Raw genomic sequence first — 21,826 nt, 5'->3', positions numbered from 1 at the left:
TGTGGTTTTTCATTTGAAAGCCTCTGTGCTTGGAATGCGAGTCTTAAAAGTAGATTTGCAATCTGGAAGATTTTGAATTGCATATCTAGTGAGAACTTTAAAATGACACAAAGAATTTAGGCTCTTTTACCACCCAAGAGGAAAAACTTCCTTGAATCAGCGTTGATTTATATACAAGCTACGCACAAAGATAACAAAAGGGACATTTGGATGCACTATTTAGTACTTTAATAAACATGTTTAGTTGAAGCAAAAGTCTTACTTATATACGGTAAGTTTACAGCATACATGGCAAGTCCAACCAATGCAATTTAAAAAAAAATTGAAACTTGTGTGACAAATAAACCAAGCCTATTATTTCTTCCCTTTACAGGGGAGGATGTTGCTTAGAGACAAATGTGCAAAACTGATGTTCTGATATGCTTCTGAAGTGAAACGTTATAAAGCCCCTGAAACATGAAGGCAATTTTTAAAATTTATCTGCACCTGCTTCACAAAAGTGAATACATTAGCACAATGCACTCTTCTGAATTAATGATTCAACTCCCATTTCCAACTAAACTCAGTCAGTATTCTATGTACACGTACATATACACACACAGTGACTGAATGATTTCCCATTCACACAACGGATTTTCACTGTATAAAAATGTACAGCGGTTTTATTGACATATACATTCCATATGTTTACAGCTGCAAGATAGGAGGCACACCCAGTATTGCACTTCATTAAAATTCAGGCTCAAACATAACCCAGAAGTTTAAATGAAAATTGCAGTGTAACATAGCAACTTTGTAATACACCTAACACTGATACCATATATACATTATGATATTCATACACAACAAGCCCTAACACATCCTCAACAGTCTATCAAATGAACCAGAATATACTCTCAACCTGTGACATGTTGCAATTTCCAAGAATACTGTACAGGGTTAGCCAAAAGTAGTACTTGAAGTACTTATAGCAATTCTTCAAACGTTTAGTTTGAAAGCTGTCCTTGACTTAAATCCCAACTGCTTTTAGAAAAAGCACCTCCTGTCAAGGTACCATATAGGTGTGTGATGCTTTACAGCCGAGGATTACAACTGCAGCATGCAAACACTTCACAAATTAAAGCCTTTTGGAAAACTCGAGTCACTTATAGCAACTTGTACACAAAATTCTTAAACTTTTGTGTATCACATCTCATTCCAATGACCACGATCAACTCCATTTGCTGACTTCAGAAACTGAAGGTATTAAAAGGCTTGGGAATCTGAAGGAACCTCTCCTTTTTGCATGTTCAGAAAGTATGAGCATTTCTGCATACGCCACAACCTAAAGCAAACTCCTCACCGGTGGAGGGGTGAATAACGTGAAGAGGACACTCAGCTCCCTCAAGCTGCTTTCCTTTTGGACCTGAAATGTAGATGGAATGTAGTTAGCAGTGCCAAATTAACAGATGGTAACTGAATCTAAAGCTTCAACATTTCTCGACATCCCCTGGACAAGATGTGAAATTAAAAACAAAGTTGAAGATTTATAGGGTTAGGTGTCAAATACAGGAAAATGGTACTAGCTTAGATCTTGGTCAATACAGATGTATTGGGACAAAAGGCCTGTTTCTGTGCTTATATTATTCTGTGGCTCTAACTAAAGGCAATTTCATTTTTGTAATAAATGTACTAACTTAGGCAGATGCAGACCTGGAAATAATATACACCTATACACAGGAATAAAAGTGGTTGCAGAAGATTTTAGACTCAAGTCAACTTCATCACAAGCACAAGACTCCCCACCATTGAGGACATCTTCAAAAGGACCTTCACCACCCAAGACACTCATTAAGGACCCCACCACCATTTTCTCATTTATACCATCAGCTGGTGGTACAGGAGCCTGAAGGCTTACATTCAACATTTATGGAACAGCTTCTTCTCCACTGTCACTAGATTTCTGAACAATCATGAACAATATCTTGCTATCCTTTTTTGCACTATTTTATTATATGGTAACTTACCATAATGTATGCCTTACACTGTACTGGTGCCACAAATTTCACAACATACAGTATGTTAATGATGCTATTACAAGAACATTTTGCATAGATCACTACAGTCTTTCGGTGCCTGTCAAAACAGTCCAGAACGAATAAGTGGGAGGAAAATGAGAAGAGGACTTGAGAGGCCATGGCTTAACACACTGACTTCCTCTGGGAGGGTTTGTAGATTTCCCACACACGGTAATAAATTATGTATGAAGTTAAAATATTGTTCCCATAAAAGGCAACACTGGGAAGAGAGGCCAGGCAGGAAGGCAGCAGTGGGAATATTAGTTCAATAATTTAGTAACCACTGGTAAATGCCAAAACATATTGATAGTTCAGATGAAAAAAAAATTTCTGTTGTGTAGCCATTTCAAGATTAAAGTTTGCAGTAAATCCATTGCTTTTGCTCACAACCACAAAGCAGTCTGGGACCCGCAGAAAGGACAGATGCACATTGGAGTTTATTTTCAGACCAATGGGAAAATGAAAAAGTTCTGCAAAGAACATGAATAGGTCGCATAGCTTCAATGCCGATAACTACTAGCATATATTAACCTTGTGTAGACATATAAACTATTTGCTGTTAAAATGCATCAGTGATGATTGAATCACTGAGTTCGGGCTATTTCTTAACACCTCAATATCCCCATAGTAGTAATTCATAAAAAGTTTATTGAAACTCAGTTTACTACTTCCATTACAATTTCATATTCTCTTTCTTTGCCCAACTGATATTACAACAGTCACCACTTCTTGGCATTTTCTCACATAATCCTCTGTAGCTGCCCATGTTCTGTATCCTGAACTGAAATTAAACCAGTGCACCATGAATTTAAACTGTTAATCTAAGAACTGTGGAACTTCAATATTACAGATTTTAGGTTCAAAACAGTTAATATCTCATCTTTTATCCCACTTCATTCACATAACACAAGTTTTTTCCTCATGCTTCTCAGTAAAAAATGTAAAGCAGTTAAAAAGATTTAAAAGGCTAATATAATGTATACATGACACCTGTGTGCACAAATATATTTCTGTAAAGTATGAGTTACACATTGTCTACTTAGTATAGTTAACCACACAGAAAAATAAGTTGCATCCATACATACAAAAACAAAAAAAAAATCAGTCTTTGTGTGGTTGAATATCTACAGGCAATTACATTAATTAATACCAGGCAATAGTTTGACTGACACCACAATGGCCCTGCTGCTTACAACGTTACAGAACAATGATGGACATTGTTGCCAAGTTAGACCCTGCCCACAAACATGCATTTCCATCAGGTCATGCAGATCATAATTGCGGTTTGGAATGTTGAAAAATTGCCAATTTCTCCTTCTTCAATTGGGGTCAGTTCCAAAGGCATCTGCACTGCTGATATCATCTAGATCCATGTACCAATCATTCTAACCTGCTCACAAATAAAGTCTTCTCTCTTTTACACCTAACCCAGAACTTATGAAAGCGAAAAAAAAAAACCAGAAGTAAAACCCTCTTCCTGAGCACGTGAATGAGTTTTACCTCCTGTTTTCATGAGAATATACGAGTAAAGCACACTACCTGCAGGGCAATGCGGAAGTTCTTCCTTTGGGATACTTGTCATCCTTTGGAAGTCATCATGGCAAGCATTACAGAAATGTGTTGTTCCAAAGCAAAAGAACACTGCCACAGAGCAGCAGTACCGACACTTATACTCCAGGAAGTCCGTTCCATGTTTGGGACACATCTGTTAATGGCATCATTCGTTATGAGTGTTGAGTATTTAGTATTTCAATAATATTTGAGTAATGTTGTAAATATATTGTTTGATCAAGCATTCTTGTTCATTTAAATAATTCATTATGGGTTATATGTAAAAGTAAATGATTGGCAAACATCATCATGTCACTACGCCATATGTCCGTGCCTCTGTTAAAAGCAAAAATGAAGCTAAAACATCATTTCTATTACTTGCACAAATGATAATTGTCTACGTTTTTCATAGATTAGGATTCAATTTCAATGAATTAACTTTCATCAATGCTCTAATATCAAAAAGAAAGATAGTGATCAAATTTCACAAGTAGGAGCAGTTATGCTTCACTTTTATTGAACATTTTATGAAACCACATCTGTATTAGCATATAAAGTATGGCTTTCCTTTAATGATTTTAATGCATTAGAAGCAGTGAGAAAGGGTTTACTCGGCTAACATTTGATATGGATGTATATCTTAAGAGAAAAGACGTGTGAGACTAGGTTTATATATCTGTTGAGTTAGAAGAACAAGGGGAGTTTACTGAAATATGAGATTGAGCGGTTTAAGATGAGGTGGTTGAGACGTTTGAAAGAATCTAAAATGAGAATTATGCCCAAAAAATATAGAGCTAATCATTTAAGAAAAAGATGAGGCAACATTGTCCTGAAAGTTTTGAGTCTTTGGAAGCATTCATCAAAAGGGCAGTGTAAGTAAAGTTTTTGAACGTTTAAAAGACAGGTGTATACAGATTTGAGATGGCAATATGGAGCTGAGGTTACTGGGAAACCAGACATGGTCAGATTGTGCAACACAAAGTGCTGGAGGACCTCAGTAATTACGAAGTAACTTGGATAGTCAACTTTATGGATCCAGATGAAGGGTCTGAATCTGAAATGTCAACCTCCCATTTCCCTCCATAGATACTTCCTGACCCTTTGAGTTCTTTCATAACCTTGTGTTACTTCAGAGTCCACAATCTACATTGTGCGCTTCCATGACTGTACTGAACTGACACTGCAGGCTTAACATGCCAAATGGCCTATTAATATGCTCATGTCACACTTAAATAATTTGCAGAACACTGGTAAAAGCAGAATACCTGAGCTCTGGAGACATCTGAACAGGCACCGCAAATCAATTCCCTTGGGTCATAGTCATCACCTTGGCCTGCTTCAGCATCACATCGTGCTTCACCTCCAAAGTATGCCTTCACAAAACAGGTCAAAATTTTGCTGTTAGTTCCTTTACTTCAAGCAAAAATAGTAGATCTAACACCTGAATTAAGGTTGCTTAAGTGAACGAACCGTTTAAAGTGATCATTCTGCAAGATAATTTCTTGGAACTTAAAGTACAGAACGTATATTACCTCCTTAAAAATCTTGAATGCTTTAATTTAAATGTTGAAAGAAAATAGCCTGGGAGATAATTCAAGAAATCCAATCTACTTAGCAACATAGTCTTAAAAAGGTACTGGAAAATATGGTTATATTCTTGAGGACACCTTCAAAACTCAGTGCTTCAAGAAGGCGTCATTCATCATTAAGGACCCTCACCATCTGGGACGTACCCACTTCTCAGTTCTGCTATCAGGGACGTGGTGCAGGAGCCTGAAGAGACACACTTAATATTTTAGGAACAGCTTCTTCCCCTTTGCCATCAGATTTCTGAATGATTCATGAGCAGTACCTAGCTGTTCCTCTTTTGCGCTAGTATTTTTTTATTATTGCACTTCACAGCAATTTGTTATGCCTGCACTGTACTGCTGCTACAAAACAAATTTCATGACTAATGTCAGTGACAGTAAATCTGATTCTCATTGGATTAATGTCTTCCCTTAAATATTTGTTCTTGGGTAGTCTGCATGGGGTCCCAGAGCACAATGGACAAGCCAGCATAAGTTGGAGGGTCATTATTCTGGTAAGGTTACTGTTGACTGTTGTGGGAAATAGCATATCCTGGCTTCATAGGATGTGGCTGGCTGTGCACAACCAGAAACTTGCTTGGTTGCCCTGAAACCTTCACCTCTTAACTAACCACTCACAATGAACTAAATCCCAGCCAACATTGCTGCTATTGCTTGCCCTCGCCAATTGTACCTAATGAGGTAACTAGGCAATAAATAACTAGTTTGTGAATTTCTGAAAGAACAGAATTACTTTCTGAAAAAAGAAATCAGGTCAAATACAATTATTACAAATATAAAGTAAAAAGTGACTCAGCATCCACGAGTGACTTCTTCAAATGTGCACCTACTTTTTTACATTTGTAGCAAACGTAGTAAGCGTATCTATTCATTGCAAATCCAGCGGGATCATTGTAAAAACGAACACCGGGAGTGGTGATGGCATCACTTTTGTGTAATCCTTCATATTCCAGCCTCATTAGAGCCTTTCTCTTTACATCTTCATACAGGTTTTTGATAGGATCAAGCAAGTCTTTCAATACTAGATGATTTATTTTGTTCTGAAAATATAAAATTACATGACATTTATCACATGGTCAAATCAGTGCCTCAAAGATCAACACACAGTGCCATGGAAACCAAGATGCTCACCTTACATATTGGACATGCCATAAATCCAAAGGTTATTCTTGGGCCTACCCACTGATTTTCAAGAACCCGTCTACAGCAATGCAGATGGAAAACATGACTACACTCCAACTTGAGAGGAAAAGATAAATCAGTCAGTCATTGGCAGGGCTAAAAAACATTAGACATTCAAACTAGACAAGTTATTCTTCTATCCTGACACAAAACACAGGTGGTCATGAAATGTTAGCAATAGAAATACTCTGTATTCTTAAGAAGGGTTGGATAGTGTGTTAGGATCGGATACAGTGACAGATGCAAGTGGGATTTAGCAACTTTCAATCTACGGAAGCAAATGAGAGGACTGGGGGAGTGGCTTCCAATTTAGTGCAATTTAAAAACTCAACAAAACCAATTTGTACTGGCAGAGTGTCATAATCTCTTTAAAAAAAAGCAATATACAGAAGTATCAAGAAAACTTTACAATCTAGTCATGAAGCAACTATTAGAGCAAATGATTAAAACTGAAGCTAATAAAGTTTAAACGTACAAGCAGAAGGGATTTAGTAGTGGAATTCCATTGTTTAAGACCCAAGTAGTTATAGGGACTCTTGTCAATAGTAGTTGCATAAAAAATAATTCATACAAGGGAGCAGAAATTGAGTAAAAAACCTCAGGTCTGTACAGGAAGTAATAAAGACTCTGAACACAAGGAAAGCTTAAAAAACTGCAAGACTTGGAAACAACTTGGATCAGCAATCACTTGGTATATGACTTTGGAGAAGAGGCCACGTGATTTTGCATGAGCTCAAGATTATAGTAGAAGCATTCCAGTATTTTCTTATGAAATATATAATCTGTTATATTTTCACAAACTGTTTTCAATCTGTAACATACTCAAGACATTGTACAATAATGATAAGAAATAGAATCAATGCATGAACAACTTCTAAATTAACTGAAATCTTAACGTGCATAAGTTTATCTTCATGGATGACATGACTTACCTGAACTGCAGGAGCTGCTGAAAGTGCCTCTGTAAAGCATATCATGCACATGTCATCAGCATCTTGCTTGAGAGATACTGCACTTTTATCACAGCCATGTAAGCAAGGTAAACAGCGCACTTCGTCTTTAACGCCCCCACAGGGATGGCCACAGGAATGGGTCTTGCCACAAGCGGTTTTAGAATATTCCTTGTTTTGGTGAAAAAAGAGATATTGAACAGTGAAACCAAGCATTTCAGAAAACCCATTAGATCAAAAGTATATTGTGTTGAAACACAACTACTTAAATAATCTGTGCTTGATAACATTTTGCATGCGATTCTATATAACTCACTTGGCAGTCTGCATCAGAGCACACACTGCCCACTGCAGACAGCTCTGTTCCATTTCTTGATCCACAGAATCGACATGTTTCTGAGCTGCTTGATGCAGGTTTGCCTGTAAAGGAAGAAAGTATCATTTCAAATTATTATTGCAGCTTAATAATTTGTCAACAAAAGCATGCCATATATTTCTGCAGAACATTAACAGTATACTCTCCACACACGCACGTATCATTAACTGAGGAGATCACAAGCAGCAGCTTCAATTGATGGCCACAGTCACAAAAGCACTATTTCCATAATTGATTTCTTTCCCAGTTGAAAACCTACATATATCAAATTCATTGACTAGTCAGGTTACCTGTCAACTCTATCTAAAGGAATAGATAACATGTGTAAGAATGACCAATACAGAGCTTCTTATCCAAAACTGCAAATCATGGGGCATCAGCACAACATTCTCCCTCCAAAATTACAAATATGCAATCTTCCCAGTTCTTCAGATGCTGTTTTAACTCCATAAATCCACAAATCTGTTGAAACCTGTATTAATGTACGAAGTTTGAACAGTTGTATAGATCCCTTCCCATTTTAACATGTAGAAATACAGTGCTCATTCAGTAGAGAAGACAAAAATAAAATCTAAATTATTATCTGGTCTAACAGTTTATTACAATAGGTCATAAAAGTAAGTGGACAGACAAGAACTACACCTGGAGATTACACTATATGTGCAATAAGAAATAAAAAGACAAGTAGTGCAATACTGCAGGTGAATCCCAGAAACATAAATATAAGACTACTTGATGAAACTGGAGGAGGAAATGAAAGATCCAGCTTCCTTTCTCTCAAAGTTGTTGTAAAGTCCGGAGATGATTGATACAGGAGACTTCGTGGTGTCCTATTGTCTGGATTTGGCTCACTCGCTCAATAAATAACTATGTATTTAATTTTCAAAGGTTTTGAAATGATATTTGTTATTTTTTTTTAGAAAGAATAGTGACTGCAAGAAGATTCTGGGAATTAAGCCAGGGACTGCAAATGATGCTGTTGTTTGTAATTATGAAGGACAGTATACAATTCCCAATTGCTTTCTTCTTACAAGGTGGATAGTCTGCATTTGCTTAGTAAACCAAGAAAAACCTGAGCACGTGCTTAACATATTCTTACCCAATTGCTGTAACAAACTTAATTCCAGAGAAGTGCTCTATCAATTTGTCTCTACATATTAGAAGTCTAAGGTTTTCAAGACCTATTCTACATAATCACCTCTTCCAGCCTTCTACACATGATCCAACATTTCAAGACTGGTATAGAAAGGGTATCAGGCACTTTAAAGATCTTTTTATAGACAACTGCCTTGCATCATTTGAACACCTATCTGCAAATTTTAACTTACTCAACACTCATTTCTGCAGATATTTGCAAATTAGACATTTTATCAGCCCTTTGTTGTCAAACTTCCGAGGCACCTGACACAAACATCGTTGATGTGTTTCTCTGCATGAATCCATTGCGCAAAGGTCTAATATTTACTAATATTCTGAGGCTAGCCCCCCTTGACAAAATTTAAAACTGCCTGGGAGCAAGATTTAAATTTTTCACTGTCAGATGATGTATGGAATTCAGATAGTTAACTCAACCTCTATGTGCCGACCACTGCCTGTTACAGTTCAAGGTTGTACATGGGGCCCATATGTCTAAAAGTAAATTATGTCGCATTTACCCGGATGTTAATCCCTGCTGTGACAAATGCAAAAGGGATGAGGCTTCCCTTATTCACATTTACTGGACATGCCCCAGCTTGGAAAAATACTGTATGTTTTCCAAACTCTATCCCACCATCTATCCCAAATACTTAATTACAATCTGGAACCTAACCCTTTGATTGCTCTTTTCAGCAACTCCGGAGAGGGGGACACGCACCTAAGTCTGAACAAACGTCGCATACTGTCTTACCTCTCTTTTGGCCGAGCACGCAGGCTTGCACTCATGCTCAGTGGCTTAGGGACATCATGTCCAGTCTATACCTTGAGAAGATCCATTATATAACTCTCAATTTGGACATAAAGTTCCAAAAGGTGTGGGGACCCTTTCTTGAATATTGTCAGAATTCCCAGCCAAACTGAAGGTTCATCCCTTCTTCCTTTCCTCTGCACGTAACTCCCTGACTTTCAGCATTCTCTGGTAAAATTCTACGAACTCAGACGTGTAAATATACAACAGTTTATGTGTTAGAAAAATATACCTTCTCTAAACCAATGCAGTTCTGTGGCGGTAAAGGTATTGTTTAACCCTTTTTGCTAATGCAATGATGGCAAGGAGATGGGAATTGGGACCGGTAGGTCGGGTCAGGGAGGCAACCAAAGCATGATCGTACTATGGGTGCACCTCTTTCATAGATGTGAATTGTACATTTGTTATGTACTGCACAAAACTCTTTGTACTATGCTTTCTTGATTTAGAAAACCAATAACAATATTGCTGAGAAAAAAAAGTCTAAGGTACCGATTTGACAATTTGGTTATATTCCATGTCCTTTCTCAATCAGACATTATGTGCCACAGTAGCTGTCCTAATCATCCTTTCCATTGCCCTAGGAATGTAACCCTTAACTTTATGATCTGCAGATACAATAAACCTTCAAAATCGTGGCTTGCGTATTTTGTATGAAGTCGGTAAATGGTAAATATTACTTTGTTTATGATCAAGACCAGAGCAAGGTTTAGGGGTAATTAGATCATTAAAATTAGAAGCACCAACATTAATTATCTCTAAAGAATGGTTATAAATTACCACTAAGACCATAAGACATAGGGTTAGGTCATAAGAATTAGGTCTTTCAGCCCGTTAAGTCTGCTCTGACATTCCATCATGGCTGATCCCAGATCCCATTCAACCCCATACACCTGACTTCTTGCCATATCCTTTGCTGCCCTGACTGATCCGGAAGCTATCAACTTCTACAGTAAATACACCCACGGACTTGGACTCTGCCGCAGTCTATGGCAGAGCATTCCACGGATTCACTACTCTCTGGCTAAAAACAATTCCTCCTTAAATTCCTCTGAAAGGTTGCCGCTCCATTTTGAGGCTGTGACCTCTAGTTCTGGATGCCCCGACCAAAAGAAACTAATTGTGCGGGGCCTATCAGCGGCGGGAACTAAGCTCGACGAACGAGTACCTCTTGCAGGTCAGAGATGGTAATTTAAAACGAGAGCTTCACAGGCATCAGTCCATCGTGCGGGGCCTATCAGCAGAGACAATGAAGCTCGACAAACTAAATAAAAGTACCAAAGGGAGAAGCGGAGCAGCGAGTTGTCGGGAGTAGGCCAGTGGCAAGAGTAGAAGTGACAGGCCTTGGCTCATTCAGACTTCAGCCTGTAAGTAAGTGAGTAAGTGGACTTTGTTTTTCGGTTTTTACTTTGCATTTTTTTTGAGGGATAGAGAGCATGTTGGTAGGGTTAGTATTTTGCTCTCCGTGTCCGATGTGGGAATCTTCCAGTCTCCCAGATGGCCACATCTACGCCAGGTGCACCAAGATGCAGCTCCTGAGAGACTGTGTTAGGGACCTGGAGCTGAGGCTCAGTGACCTCCAGCTTATTAAGGAGAGTGGACAGGAGACAGAGAAGAGCTACAGGGAATTAGTCACCCCGAGGTTGTAGGAGTCAGGTAAGTGGGTGACGGTCAGGGAACCAAGGGAAAGAGCTCAGATGGTAGAGAGCACCCCTGTGGCCATCCCCCTCAGTAATGGTTATCTCGTTTTAGATACGGTTGAGGGGGATGACCGCGGCAATTGGGTCTCTGGCACTGAGCCTGGTTCCTTGGTGCAGAAGGGAAAGAGGAAGATGAGGAATGCCGTAGTCATAGGGTATTCAGTAGTGAAGGGAACAGACAGGAAGTTCTGTCAGCCTGATAGAGATATCCGCATGGTGTGTCGCCTCCTAGGTGCCAGGGTACAGAATGTCTCAGATAAGGTGCAGAGTAATCTGAAGGGGGACAGTGGCCAGCCAGAAGTCTATGACATAAGTAGAAAAAGAGAGGAGGTCCTAAAACGAGAATTCAGGGAGTTAGGTAGTAAGCTTAAAAGCAGGAACTTAGGGTAGTACTCTCAGGATTGCTGCCTGTGCCATGTGCTAGTGAGTGCAACAACGGCATGATCAGATGTATCAATGTGTGGCTGAAAGACTGGTGTAGGGGGCAGGGCTTCAGATTCCTGGATCACTGAGGCCTCTTCAGAGGGAGGTACGACCTATACTCAATACAACCTTGAGATCTGTCTCCTTACAGGCAGCCATCAAACAAAGAAACTCAATGGAACCCATAAATAAATGACTGTCATTACCCAATGTGCAGAGAAAAAAACAAATTGTGCAAACAATAAAAGGAAACAAATAATATTAAGAATGGGAGTTCACAAAAGTGATCCACAGCCATGAAGCCATCATCACTGCAGCTATACACTAAAATAGCTAAATCCCTCTGCATCCTACTTTCTCTCTACTTAAATTATATGCTTCTATGTTGCAGTTCCCCATATTTCACACAATTTTCTTATACTTTTCATATTATTCCATGTTTCTAATGTATTTTTATGCCAAAATTTCTTCACCTTGATGGCTGAGAGACTGGTGTGGAGGACAGGGATTTGGGTTTCTGGTTCACTGGAGCATCTTCTTGGGGAGGTACGACCTGTACTAAAAGGACAGGTTACACCTGAACCCAAAGAGGTTTAAAGTAATTTGGCAGGGGGATGGGAACCAGAGTGATAGGGCTGAGGAAGGAGAAAACAGAAATAAATCAAACTTAGCGTGCAACAGACATAACAGAAAGAGCAGTCAGGAGATGAGGCTTAATCAAAGCCAGTGGCATGAGTTACAGGGCAACAGAGACATAGTGCAGTTAAAACAGAAAGCAACAAATACTGGACTGAGAACGCTGTACTTGAATGTACGCAGCATAATAAATAGACGATCATGAAATTCAGCTACAGATGTGCAAATATGATGTTGTGGCCATCTCTGAAACTTGGCTAAACGATGGCTGCCATTGGGAGTTGAACGTCCAAGGATATACGGTGTATCGGAAAGACAGGTTAGTTGGCAAAGGGGGTGGTGTGGCATAAGAAAAAATATTAAATCATTGGAAAGAGATGACGTAGGATTAGAAGGTGTAGAGCCTCTATGGGTTGAGTTAAGAAAGGGCAAGAGTAAAAGGATCCTAGTGACAGTTGTATACAGGCCTCCAAACAGCAGCTGTGATAACAGAAAAGATACAGCAGGAGACAGAAAAGGCATATCAGAAAGGCAATGTCATAATTGTTATGGATTTTAACATGAAAGTGTATTGGGAAAACCAGGCCAGTACCGGACCTCAACAGAGAGATTTTGTAGAACGTCTAAGGGATGGCTTTTTAGAACAGCTTATTGTTGAGCCCACTAGGGGATCAGCTGTGCTGGACTGGTTGCGTGCAATGATCCGGAGATGATAAGAAAGGTTAAGGTTAAGGAACCCTTAGGGAACAGTGATCACAAAAAATATGATTGAGATCACTTTGAAAGTTGAGGGGGATAAAAATAAAATCTAACATGTCGGTATTTCAGTGGAATACAGGAAATTACAATGGCATGAGAGTTGCCTGGAAAGGGACATTTGCAGGAAGGACAGCAGAGCAGCAGTGGCTGGAGTTTCTATGAAAAATGAGGGAAGTGCAAGACAGATATATTCCAAATATGAAGAAATTTTCAAAGGGAAGAAGGACACTACCATGGCTGACAAATGAAGTCAGAGCCAAAGTAAAAGCAAAAGGAAGGGAATACAAGGAAGCCAGAGCTAGTGGGAAGATCGAGGATTGGGGAGCTTTTAAAAAAACTTGCAAAAGGAAACTAAGAAGGTCATTCAGAAGGAAAAGATGAAATATGGGAGGAAGCTGGTGACTAATATCAAAAAAATACTAAAAGCTTTTTTAAGTATATAAAGGGTAAAAGAGAGTTGAGGGTAAATATAAGACCAATAGTAAATGATGCTGGAGATATTGTAATGAAAGATGCAGAGATGGCAGAGGAACTGAATGCGTATTTTGCATCAGTCTTCACAGAGGAAGATGTCTGCAGTATACCGGACATTCAAGACTGTCAGGGAAGTAAGGTTTGTGCAGTGAAAATTACGACCGAGAAGGTGCTCAGGAAGCTTAACGGTCTGAGGTTGGATAAATCTCCTGGACCTAATGGAATGCACCCTCGGGTTCTCAAGAAAGTAGCTGGAGAGATTGTGGAGGCGTTATCGATGAGTTTTCAAGTATTGATAGATTCTGGCTTTGTACCAGATGACTGGAAAATTGCAAACGTTACTCCACCTTTTAAGGAGGGTGGGAGGCAGCAGAAAGGAAACTATAGACCTGTTAGCCTGACATCAGTAGTTGGGAAGTTGGTGGAATCGACTGTCAGGGATGAGATTACGGTGTACCTGGAGGCACATGACAAGACAGGCCAAAGCCAGCATGGTTTCCTGAAAGGAAAATCCTGCTTGACAAACCTACTGCAATTCTTTGAGGAAATTACAAGCAGGGTAGACACAAAAGATGCAGCAGATGCAGTGTACTTGGATTTTCAGAAGGCTGTTGACAAGGTGCCGCACGTGAGGCTGCTTAGCAAGATAAGAGCCCATGGAATTACAGGGAAGTTACTAGCATGGGTGAAGCATTGGCTGGTCGGCAGAAAACAGAGTGGGAATAAAGGGATCCTATTCTGGCTGGCTGCCGGTTCCACAGGGGTTGTTGTTGGGACTACTACTTTTTATGATGTATGTCAATGATTTGGACTACAGTATTAAGGGATTTGTGGCTAAATTTGCCGATGATACAAAGATAGGTGGAGAAGCCGGCAGTGTTGAGGAAACAGAGAGACTTGGATAGTTTAGGGGAATGGGCAAAGAAGTGGCAAATGAAATACAATGTTGGAAAGTGTGGTGGAAGTAAACAGGCAGACTATTATTTAGATGGGGAGAGAATTCAAAATGCAGAGACGCAAAGAGACTTAGGAGTCCTTGTGCAAGATACCCTAAAGGTTTACCTGCAGGTTGAATCGGTTGTGAAGAAGGCGAATGCAATGTTGGAATTCATTTTTAGAGGTATAGAATATGAGAGACGGGATGTGATGTTGAGGATCTATAAGGCACTGGTGAGATCACACTTCGAATATTGAGTGCAGCTTTGGGCTCCTTATTTTAGAAAGGACATACTGACATTGGAGAGGGTTCAGAGAAGATTCACGAGAATGATTCCAGGAATGAGAGGGTTACCACATGAGGAACATCTGGCAGCTCTAGGGCTGTATTCCCTGGAGTTCAGGAGAACGAGGCAGGATCGCATAGTAACATTTCAAATGTTAAAAGGCCTGAACAGATTAGATATGGCAAAGTTATTTCCTATGGTAGGGGATTCTAGGACAAGAGGACACAACTTCAGGATTGAAGGGTGTCCTTTTAAAACTGAGAAACGGAAAAATTACTTTAGTCAAAGGGTGGTAAATCTGTGGAATTTGTTGCCACAAATGGCTGTGGAGGCCGAGTCATTGTATTTAAGGCAGGGATAGATAGGTGCTTGATTAGCCAGGGCATCAAAGGGTATGGGGTGAAAGGTGGGGAGTGGGGATGACTGGATGAAGTGGATCAGCCCATGATTGAATGGCAGAGCACACTCTAAAATGTCTGCTCCTAAATCTCATGGCCTTAATAAATATGACCATTGAAGAATACTCTTCTTTCTGAACACACACACACACACACAAAGACAGAATATCTTGGACCTTTTGGATCAGATGTTTTCGCTTAGGTTTTCCACCCTTGATGCATAAACATTAGGTAACTGGGGAACACCAGATGTGAAACTAGTGTTTTCTTTAAAGGAACGTGCTCCAGAATTAGAAGTAGCAATGAAAGTCAACTTTTGTAAGAAATATAGACATAAGAGAGAGTAGATGTTGGAATCTTAAATAAATACGCAGCATCTGTGAATGTGGTGTTGGGAGGTGGAGGGAAAGTGGGTTGGATGAAGTTCAAAGTAAATTTTATTATCAAACTACAGGTATGTCACTACATACAACCCTGAGATTTATTTTCCTGTGGGCATACACAGCAAATTTATAGAATAGTAACTTAACAGGATCAATGAAAGATAAGAGTGCAGAAGACAACACTGAGCAAATGTAAATATAAAACAGCAATAATGAGAACATGATACAATAAGATAAAGAGTCCTTAAAGTGAGATCATTGGTTGTGGGTAAATTTCAATAATGGGGAGAAGAGGGGGTAAAATCAATTTGGTCCTGATGCAGTCTAACCCTGAAACGTTGATAATTACCCCCAAGTCCTTACCACCCTCTCTTCTCCCTGCTAACCTCACAGATGCTTGATGCATTGAGTTCCTCCAGTGGTTGTGTGTGGTTGTGTGGTTGTGTGTGGTTGTGTGTGGTTGTGTGTGGTTGTGTGTGTGTGTGTGTGTGTGTGTGTGTGTGTGTGTGTGTGTGTGTGTGTGTGTGTGTGTGTGTGTGTGTGGTTGTGTGTGGTTGTGTGTGTGTGTGTGTGTGTGTGTGTGTGTGTGTCATCCTTACTGAATCAATGATTGGCATGTAGTGTAAATCTGTATAACAAGTAGAAAATTAGCTGCTGTCTGAACCTCAGAGCATACTGTATCACAAGCATTCTGATTATCTACATACATTTTACATGACATACAGTTAAATTGAATTCTATAATTCTAACAGAAATATTGTGAAAAACTTGAGTCTTCAATTCTGACCTGTATGTTCCCTGAACTCTACCATTGCTTTCATGGTTTTTGAGTCTGCAAGTGCCATAAGCCAGAACAGCTTGGTTCTTCCACAGCCTTCATGAAGATCTACTTTAATTGCTTCCTCTTCTTCTTTAAACACCTGAAATTTGAGAACAAAATCAAGTCAATGCAAATAATCGGATTAGTCATTTCCCAAAAGCTTGCTAAAGAAACTATCCAAGCTTTTAGCAGCTCCTTTTAAAAGAATGAAACTAGTCATGCATGAATATCTCAATGTTAGCTTATTTCCAGTTAACAAAATTACTGGCTTTTAAATGCAAATAAAATTTAATTATTCAACATGTTACAAATATTGATAATCATCTTCATTTTGGTCTTGTCCTGACAGGTGACAGAATAAAATGTTGCTTGCTTACACAAACATTATGTGAAGAGTGACAAATTTTAAATATGAAGATTGATACAAATGAGATCATCACCTGCCCCCACTTTTCTCTAAATTTCCCCTTCACTAGAGTGTACTATCTTTGGTGTTTCTTAAGGTTGCTATAGCTGGGGGTGATAAAGGGAACAAGCTCCTGCTATTAAATACTCCAAATGGTGTGCATCTCAAATAGCCTCTGACAACCAAGTCCAGCTCCTGGCCTTCACGTGTGGCTTAGCTACTAAGCCTGGCAGAACCATTTCTACTGACAGAAGAAGGGGCAAAAGCAGGTTACCAGCACCTTAAGACCAGTTGCTTCAGGCAGATGGGGCTCATCAGCTGTGGTTGGTAGCCCATCTAGAAAGAAAACTCAGATTTCAAACCTCTGCTGCTTTGCGGCTATACCCACTCATGAGGACGGCTACAGGAGTAAACCCTGAGGAAAAAATGCAGAGCTGGAGTCCTTAAGGCAGTTCTACATTGAGTTCAATGCTGACTGGCAAGTCCTGAAACACTGCTGGTACCAAACTGTATTGGTCTTTGCTGTTCCTTTGGGTTAATCAGATGCATGGAGAGGGGGAGCTTGCTAGATGGGTAACAGCTTGCTGTCTGTATTGTACTACCCAGGCTAGCATATCCAGACAGCTAGGATGCAATATCTATGGTCAACTCTGACTGATGGAGGCCTCAGGCTCAGACTATTTTTGGCCCAAGATTTATTAGTACTTTATAAACAATAGTTTAAAATCATTAAGCCTTCCACAAAAATGCAAAACATTGCTACAAGGCTACTCTAATGTCAGTTAACAGCATACAAAAATATTTCAACATCCTTGACCATCTTTTGAAAGTCCATATAAATGCTTTAAATTTAATTCTTGCCTGTCTTTGATGAGACCTCGTCCTTCTGTGAAGATGAAGAAACCGGTCACAGTCTGTGCAAAGATTCCCACACACATTACAATGGATAATTGCTGGAGTCTCACCATCATCATGGTTGTCACACATTGGCTAGGAATAAGATAACTTATTATAATTTCCGTCAATTAAAATAAATAATGCAAAAGATAATACTTCGATTAAATGCATAACTCTTAGTTCAAAGAAATCTCAAATGTACATTATATTTTGTTGTACATCTGTAAATATCCCTTGTCAAAATAATTGCTTGATCACTCCAAGAGGAAGTTACAGGTTCTAAGTTATGCAAGTTATATTAACAATGAAATTTAGATAAGCAATACATTTATGAATGAAATATAGTATACCATGCGTGATCTTCTTTAAATTGTTTATATAAAAATGTTTGCTTATGTGAACTCACAATTTTTACAAAATTCTGTTAATTTTTTTTAAATCGAGCTATCATATGCAGAGAGGGACCAAAACACTGGGCATATTTAAAGTGGAGGTTGATAGGTTCTTGATTAGTAAGGTTATAGGGACAAGGCAAAAGAATGGGGTTGAGAAGGATAATAAATCAGCCATAATGGAATGGCTGAGCTGACTTGATAGGCCAAATGGCCTAATTCTGTTGCTACGTCTTATGTTCTATACATCAGGCATCATAGCAGAAAGAACTTAATGCAGGATTAGCTCTGACAGCAGTAAAGGCTGAGATAAGAAAGTTTCTTCAGAAGGGGAAGGAAACAAGATCTATTTTCTATATATAGAAGAGTAGCGTCAACATTATGGAGATATAATGATGCTATTTCATGATATCACATAGACTATTCTGAAGCAACAGATAACTGAAGAATCATCCAAGTAGTGAAACAACTTGTTAATTCATCAAACAAATTAGATTTTCTAGCAAAATTACATTCCTTTCACCATGCTGTTTATTTGCATACTTTGAATATCCACATTTTTTTCTGCACATTATACATAAATGGACCGCCAACTTAATCACTGATATAATTACATGGTACATACAATTCATTGTATCAACTGGAGAGTACTCAGTATCTGAGAGGCAATTATTAATAAAGTAAGAACCAAAAACAAATGATCAAGAGGGAGATAGCAAGGTGAATCACATCTTCTCTGACTGATATTTATTTGGCTTAGCGATGATCAATACTCATTTAGCTTTTTTGGCAGTTCTTAAGCACTCCCAGACATATTTAAAGCCTCCTAAATATTGTCCTTAATTTCAACATCTAAAAGGATTAATGAGATTGCTCTCAGAGCCAGGATTGTCTCTATTGGTTGTACAGCTTTCTTCAATTGTGCAAGAAATTACAAAACTAGGTGTAGCATACATATTAATTTATTATATGCAGCACTCTGCTCATGCTGACATTAAATTTCACCCCCCCCACATACACCATAATATTTATATTGTAAAAACTGCTTTGTTGTTTGAGATTCTTTAACGCATTAAGGGAACTTTCTAGTGGGTTCATTACCAAATACTGTTCCTTGCACTGAGTTGAATCCAACTTCAGAAAGAAAGAATCAAATGACCCAAATGTATTAAAATGTTTTCCTTACCATTTGTTTTTGTTGGCCATCTTTCCCCATCCATCTGCCAGAGGAAAGCCTATCAACATGGTCTTGATCCAGCACACACAATGAAGCAAGAGCCAACCATAGCTGTGAAGCAAAACGATTGTTTGAATCCAGGTATAGTTATTTTTGATAAATGCTTGTTTTGTTGCATAATTATGCTGCAAATAATTATTACCCTGGTTGTTGAGGTGCACTGAAAAGGAACCCTGTATTCCTCTTCCATTTTTGTCAGGGCTATTATTGTTTCAGCAATAGCATTCTTTGTCACACGGGACCAGGCTTCTGACAGGTGCCCCTGAAAAAAAATTGTTTTATTAAAATATATTATCACCTACTGGTCCATTTTGTTTTAAACTGGTTGTCAAAATACTTCAAAGTGGAAGTCTTTGCTTTAATACATAAATTAGTTTTTTTCCCTCCATAACAGGATGACTTTTAAAAGAACTTGTAGCTTCATCAGATATTTACAAACACTTGACCAGGATCCTTATTGAAATTATATAGACCGAATTACTATCAATTTAAGAATACAGATTTGGAAGAAGGTTGTGGGAAGGGAATAAAATAATAATTGGATTATTCAGTCTAACATTCCCTTAACTAACCCATATCCATTGGCTAAAAGATTCAGTATCATGGTTTGGAAAGGTTTAGAAGGAAGTATACAATAGATTGCAGATACTGGAATCTGGAGCTAGAACCATTTGTTAAAGGATCTCAGAAGGTTGAGCAGCATGGGTGGGGAGACAGGAACTGTCAATATTTTTGGTCAAAACCATGCATGAGGTCTAGAGGAATATGGACTAAGGTCAGGCGAACGGGACTAGGTTGGATGGACGAATTGGTTGATGTGAATGGGCTGGGCCAGAGGGTAGGTTTCCATGCTATATTACTCTATGCTTCTAAAACGCAAGTTGCTCCCACGTTTATCAACCACAATAAAAGCAAGGGAATCAAATTTCAATGAAGTGTTGTCTCTCACTGAAAACATATAAAATTGTCTTTACTTTGCAATTCAGTGTTCTGCAGTGGCAAACGTCAGAGCGTGCTTAGTGTAATTACAGTGGGATTCCAGTTAATTGAGCCATCATTTAATCAGTGTAGCTGCTTATTTGGGCAACTGATAAACAGCAAAAACTAATTGAGAAAATAGCCAGGATTCTAAGGGACACTATGCTGCTTAATTGGGATAGGAAATTGCTGCTGAACTGTTTATAACTATCGTCAGTTGCATTCAATTGTGTGGCTGTTAAACGCTACACTGCTTAAAGTAAACAGTTTTTAAATAGCGTCAGTTGCATGTAATCCGTGTTCTAAAAGCAGTGATTTTTGTCACTGTTAGTTGGCAAGAAATAAGCACCCAGACAATTCAGAACTGTTTTGCTCACTGTGGGCTCAAGCATTCAGGCTTGGAGATGCCAGAAATGACCATGAGTAAAAATGAAACAATTTCACTATTTCAGCAAGTCAGGAACTACGACAAATCTGAAGCTATCGACAATCATCTTGAGTGTTACAATGAAAATGAAGATTTGGAAGATGTAATTGTCAAAAGCCTTAAATGAAAGGTGTCCATTATCTTCACTAGGTATCTGTGCTCATTTTGTTAGTTTACAGTCAATCAAAAGAACACTGCAGCATAAACACAAAATGAATTCTGCCATCAACAATTAGTAGAATCTACAGTTTTATAGTACTGTAGTAGTGTTATTAGTTACTTAATTTGTTACTCAGTTAAACACAGTAAACTACTTCCATGAAATTTCAGCTACTTGGGGCAGCTGCTTTATTGGGCCAAAATGTTCTGGTCCCTTTTGTGTCCTAATTAACTGAATCCACTGTGTATAGTGATCACACTAAGGCATGTGCTAACATTTGAGGTCAGTGTCAGAACAGGAAAAGTAAGAACACAAGCATGTTTAAATTGCAGGAAGGGAAGTGGAGAGAACAAGGGGACTGCCTGTGACAGTGGTGACTGAGGTTATCCTGTTAAGAAGACGCTGTCAGTGATATCTCATTTACACATGAGGGAGGGCATTTAATGAAGGGGAGAAAAAAATGCTACAAATATTTACCAGATTATGTAAATGGAAAGAGAAAGATTTGTGGATGACCACAAATCAGAACTGGCCGGGCATGATGCAAAAAAGTAAGGCCGATGATCATAACTTCTGGAATACTTGAGTATGCCAGGCTGTCAGGTACCTTGATGGAAGTGAGGAGTTGCTCCTCAAACACTGGACTTTCCTAGAAGAGTACAAGGCCAAAATGGGTCTGGGGCCAAGAATTAAAATGACTGACACCACCCTTAAGTCTGAAGGGTGATGTCCTGTAAAGTAGTCACCAAGTTTCGGTCTGGTTTTACCATTATGAAGATCACCAATGCAATAAAGAAGATTAGAAGTGCAAATTATTTAACTTTGAAAGACTATTTGAGCTGCACTATGGTGAGAAAGGGTAG

The 21,826-nt window shown here is 38.9% G+C and overlaps 1 protein-coding gene across 12 annotated transcripts in view; it reads right to left on the bottom strand.

Annotated features, from left to right (window-relative positions):
* Positions 1-211: 211 nt before the first annotated feature.
* The window catches only part of mycbp2 (MYC binding protein 2), a 207,641-nt gene continuing 186,026 nt past the window's right edge, over positions 212-21,826 (bottom strand). For all 12 annotated transcript variants that reach the window (XM_059970411.1, XM_059970399.1, XM_059970401.1 and 9 more), the window contains 11 exons: positions 19,541-19,660; positions 19,348-19,449; positions 17,734-17,862; positions 16,434-16,566; positions 7,646-7,749; positions 7,312-7,500; positions 6,329-6,436; positions 6,028-6,237; positions 4,874-4,981; positions 3,597-3,762; positions 212-1,405 (listed from right to left, as the gene is read on the bottom strand). In XM_059970411.1, the coding sequence (XP_059826394.1) occupies positions 1,290-1,405; positions 3,597-3,762; positions 4,874-4,981; positions 6,028-6,237; positions 6,329-6,436; positions 7,312-7,500; positions 7,646-7,749; positions 16,434-16,566; positions 17,734-17,862; positions 19,348-19,449; positions 19,541-19,660 (1,485 nt within the window). In that variant the 3' untranslated portion in view covers positions 212-1,289. The remainder of the gene's footprint in view (positions 1,406-3,596; positions 3,763-4,873; positions 4,982-6,027; positions 6,238-6,328; positions 6,437-7,311; positions 7,501-7,645; positions 7,750-16,433; positions 16,567-17,733; positions 17,863-19,347; positions 19,450-19,540; positions 19,661-21,826) is intronic.

The sequence above is a fragment of the Hypanus sabinus genome, chromosome 5 (assembly GCF_030144855.1).
Source record: "Hypanus sabinus isolate sHypSab1 chromosome 5, sHypSab1.hap1, whole genome shotgun sequence".
Taxonomy (NCBI): domain Eukaryota; kingdom Metazoa; phylum Chordata; class Chondrichthyes; order Myliobatiformes; family Dasyatidae; genus Hypanus; species Hypanus sabinus.
The sequence above is the reverse complement of the archived record's forward strand: the minus strand, read 5'-3'. Positions and strand labels throughout refer to the sequence as shown.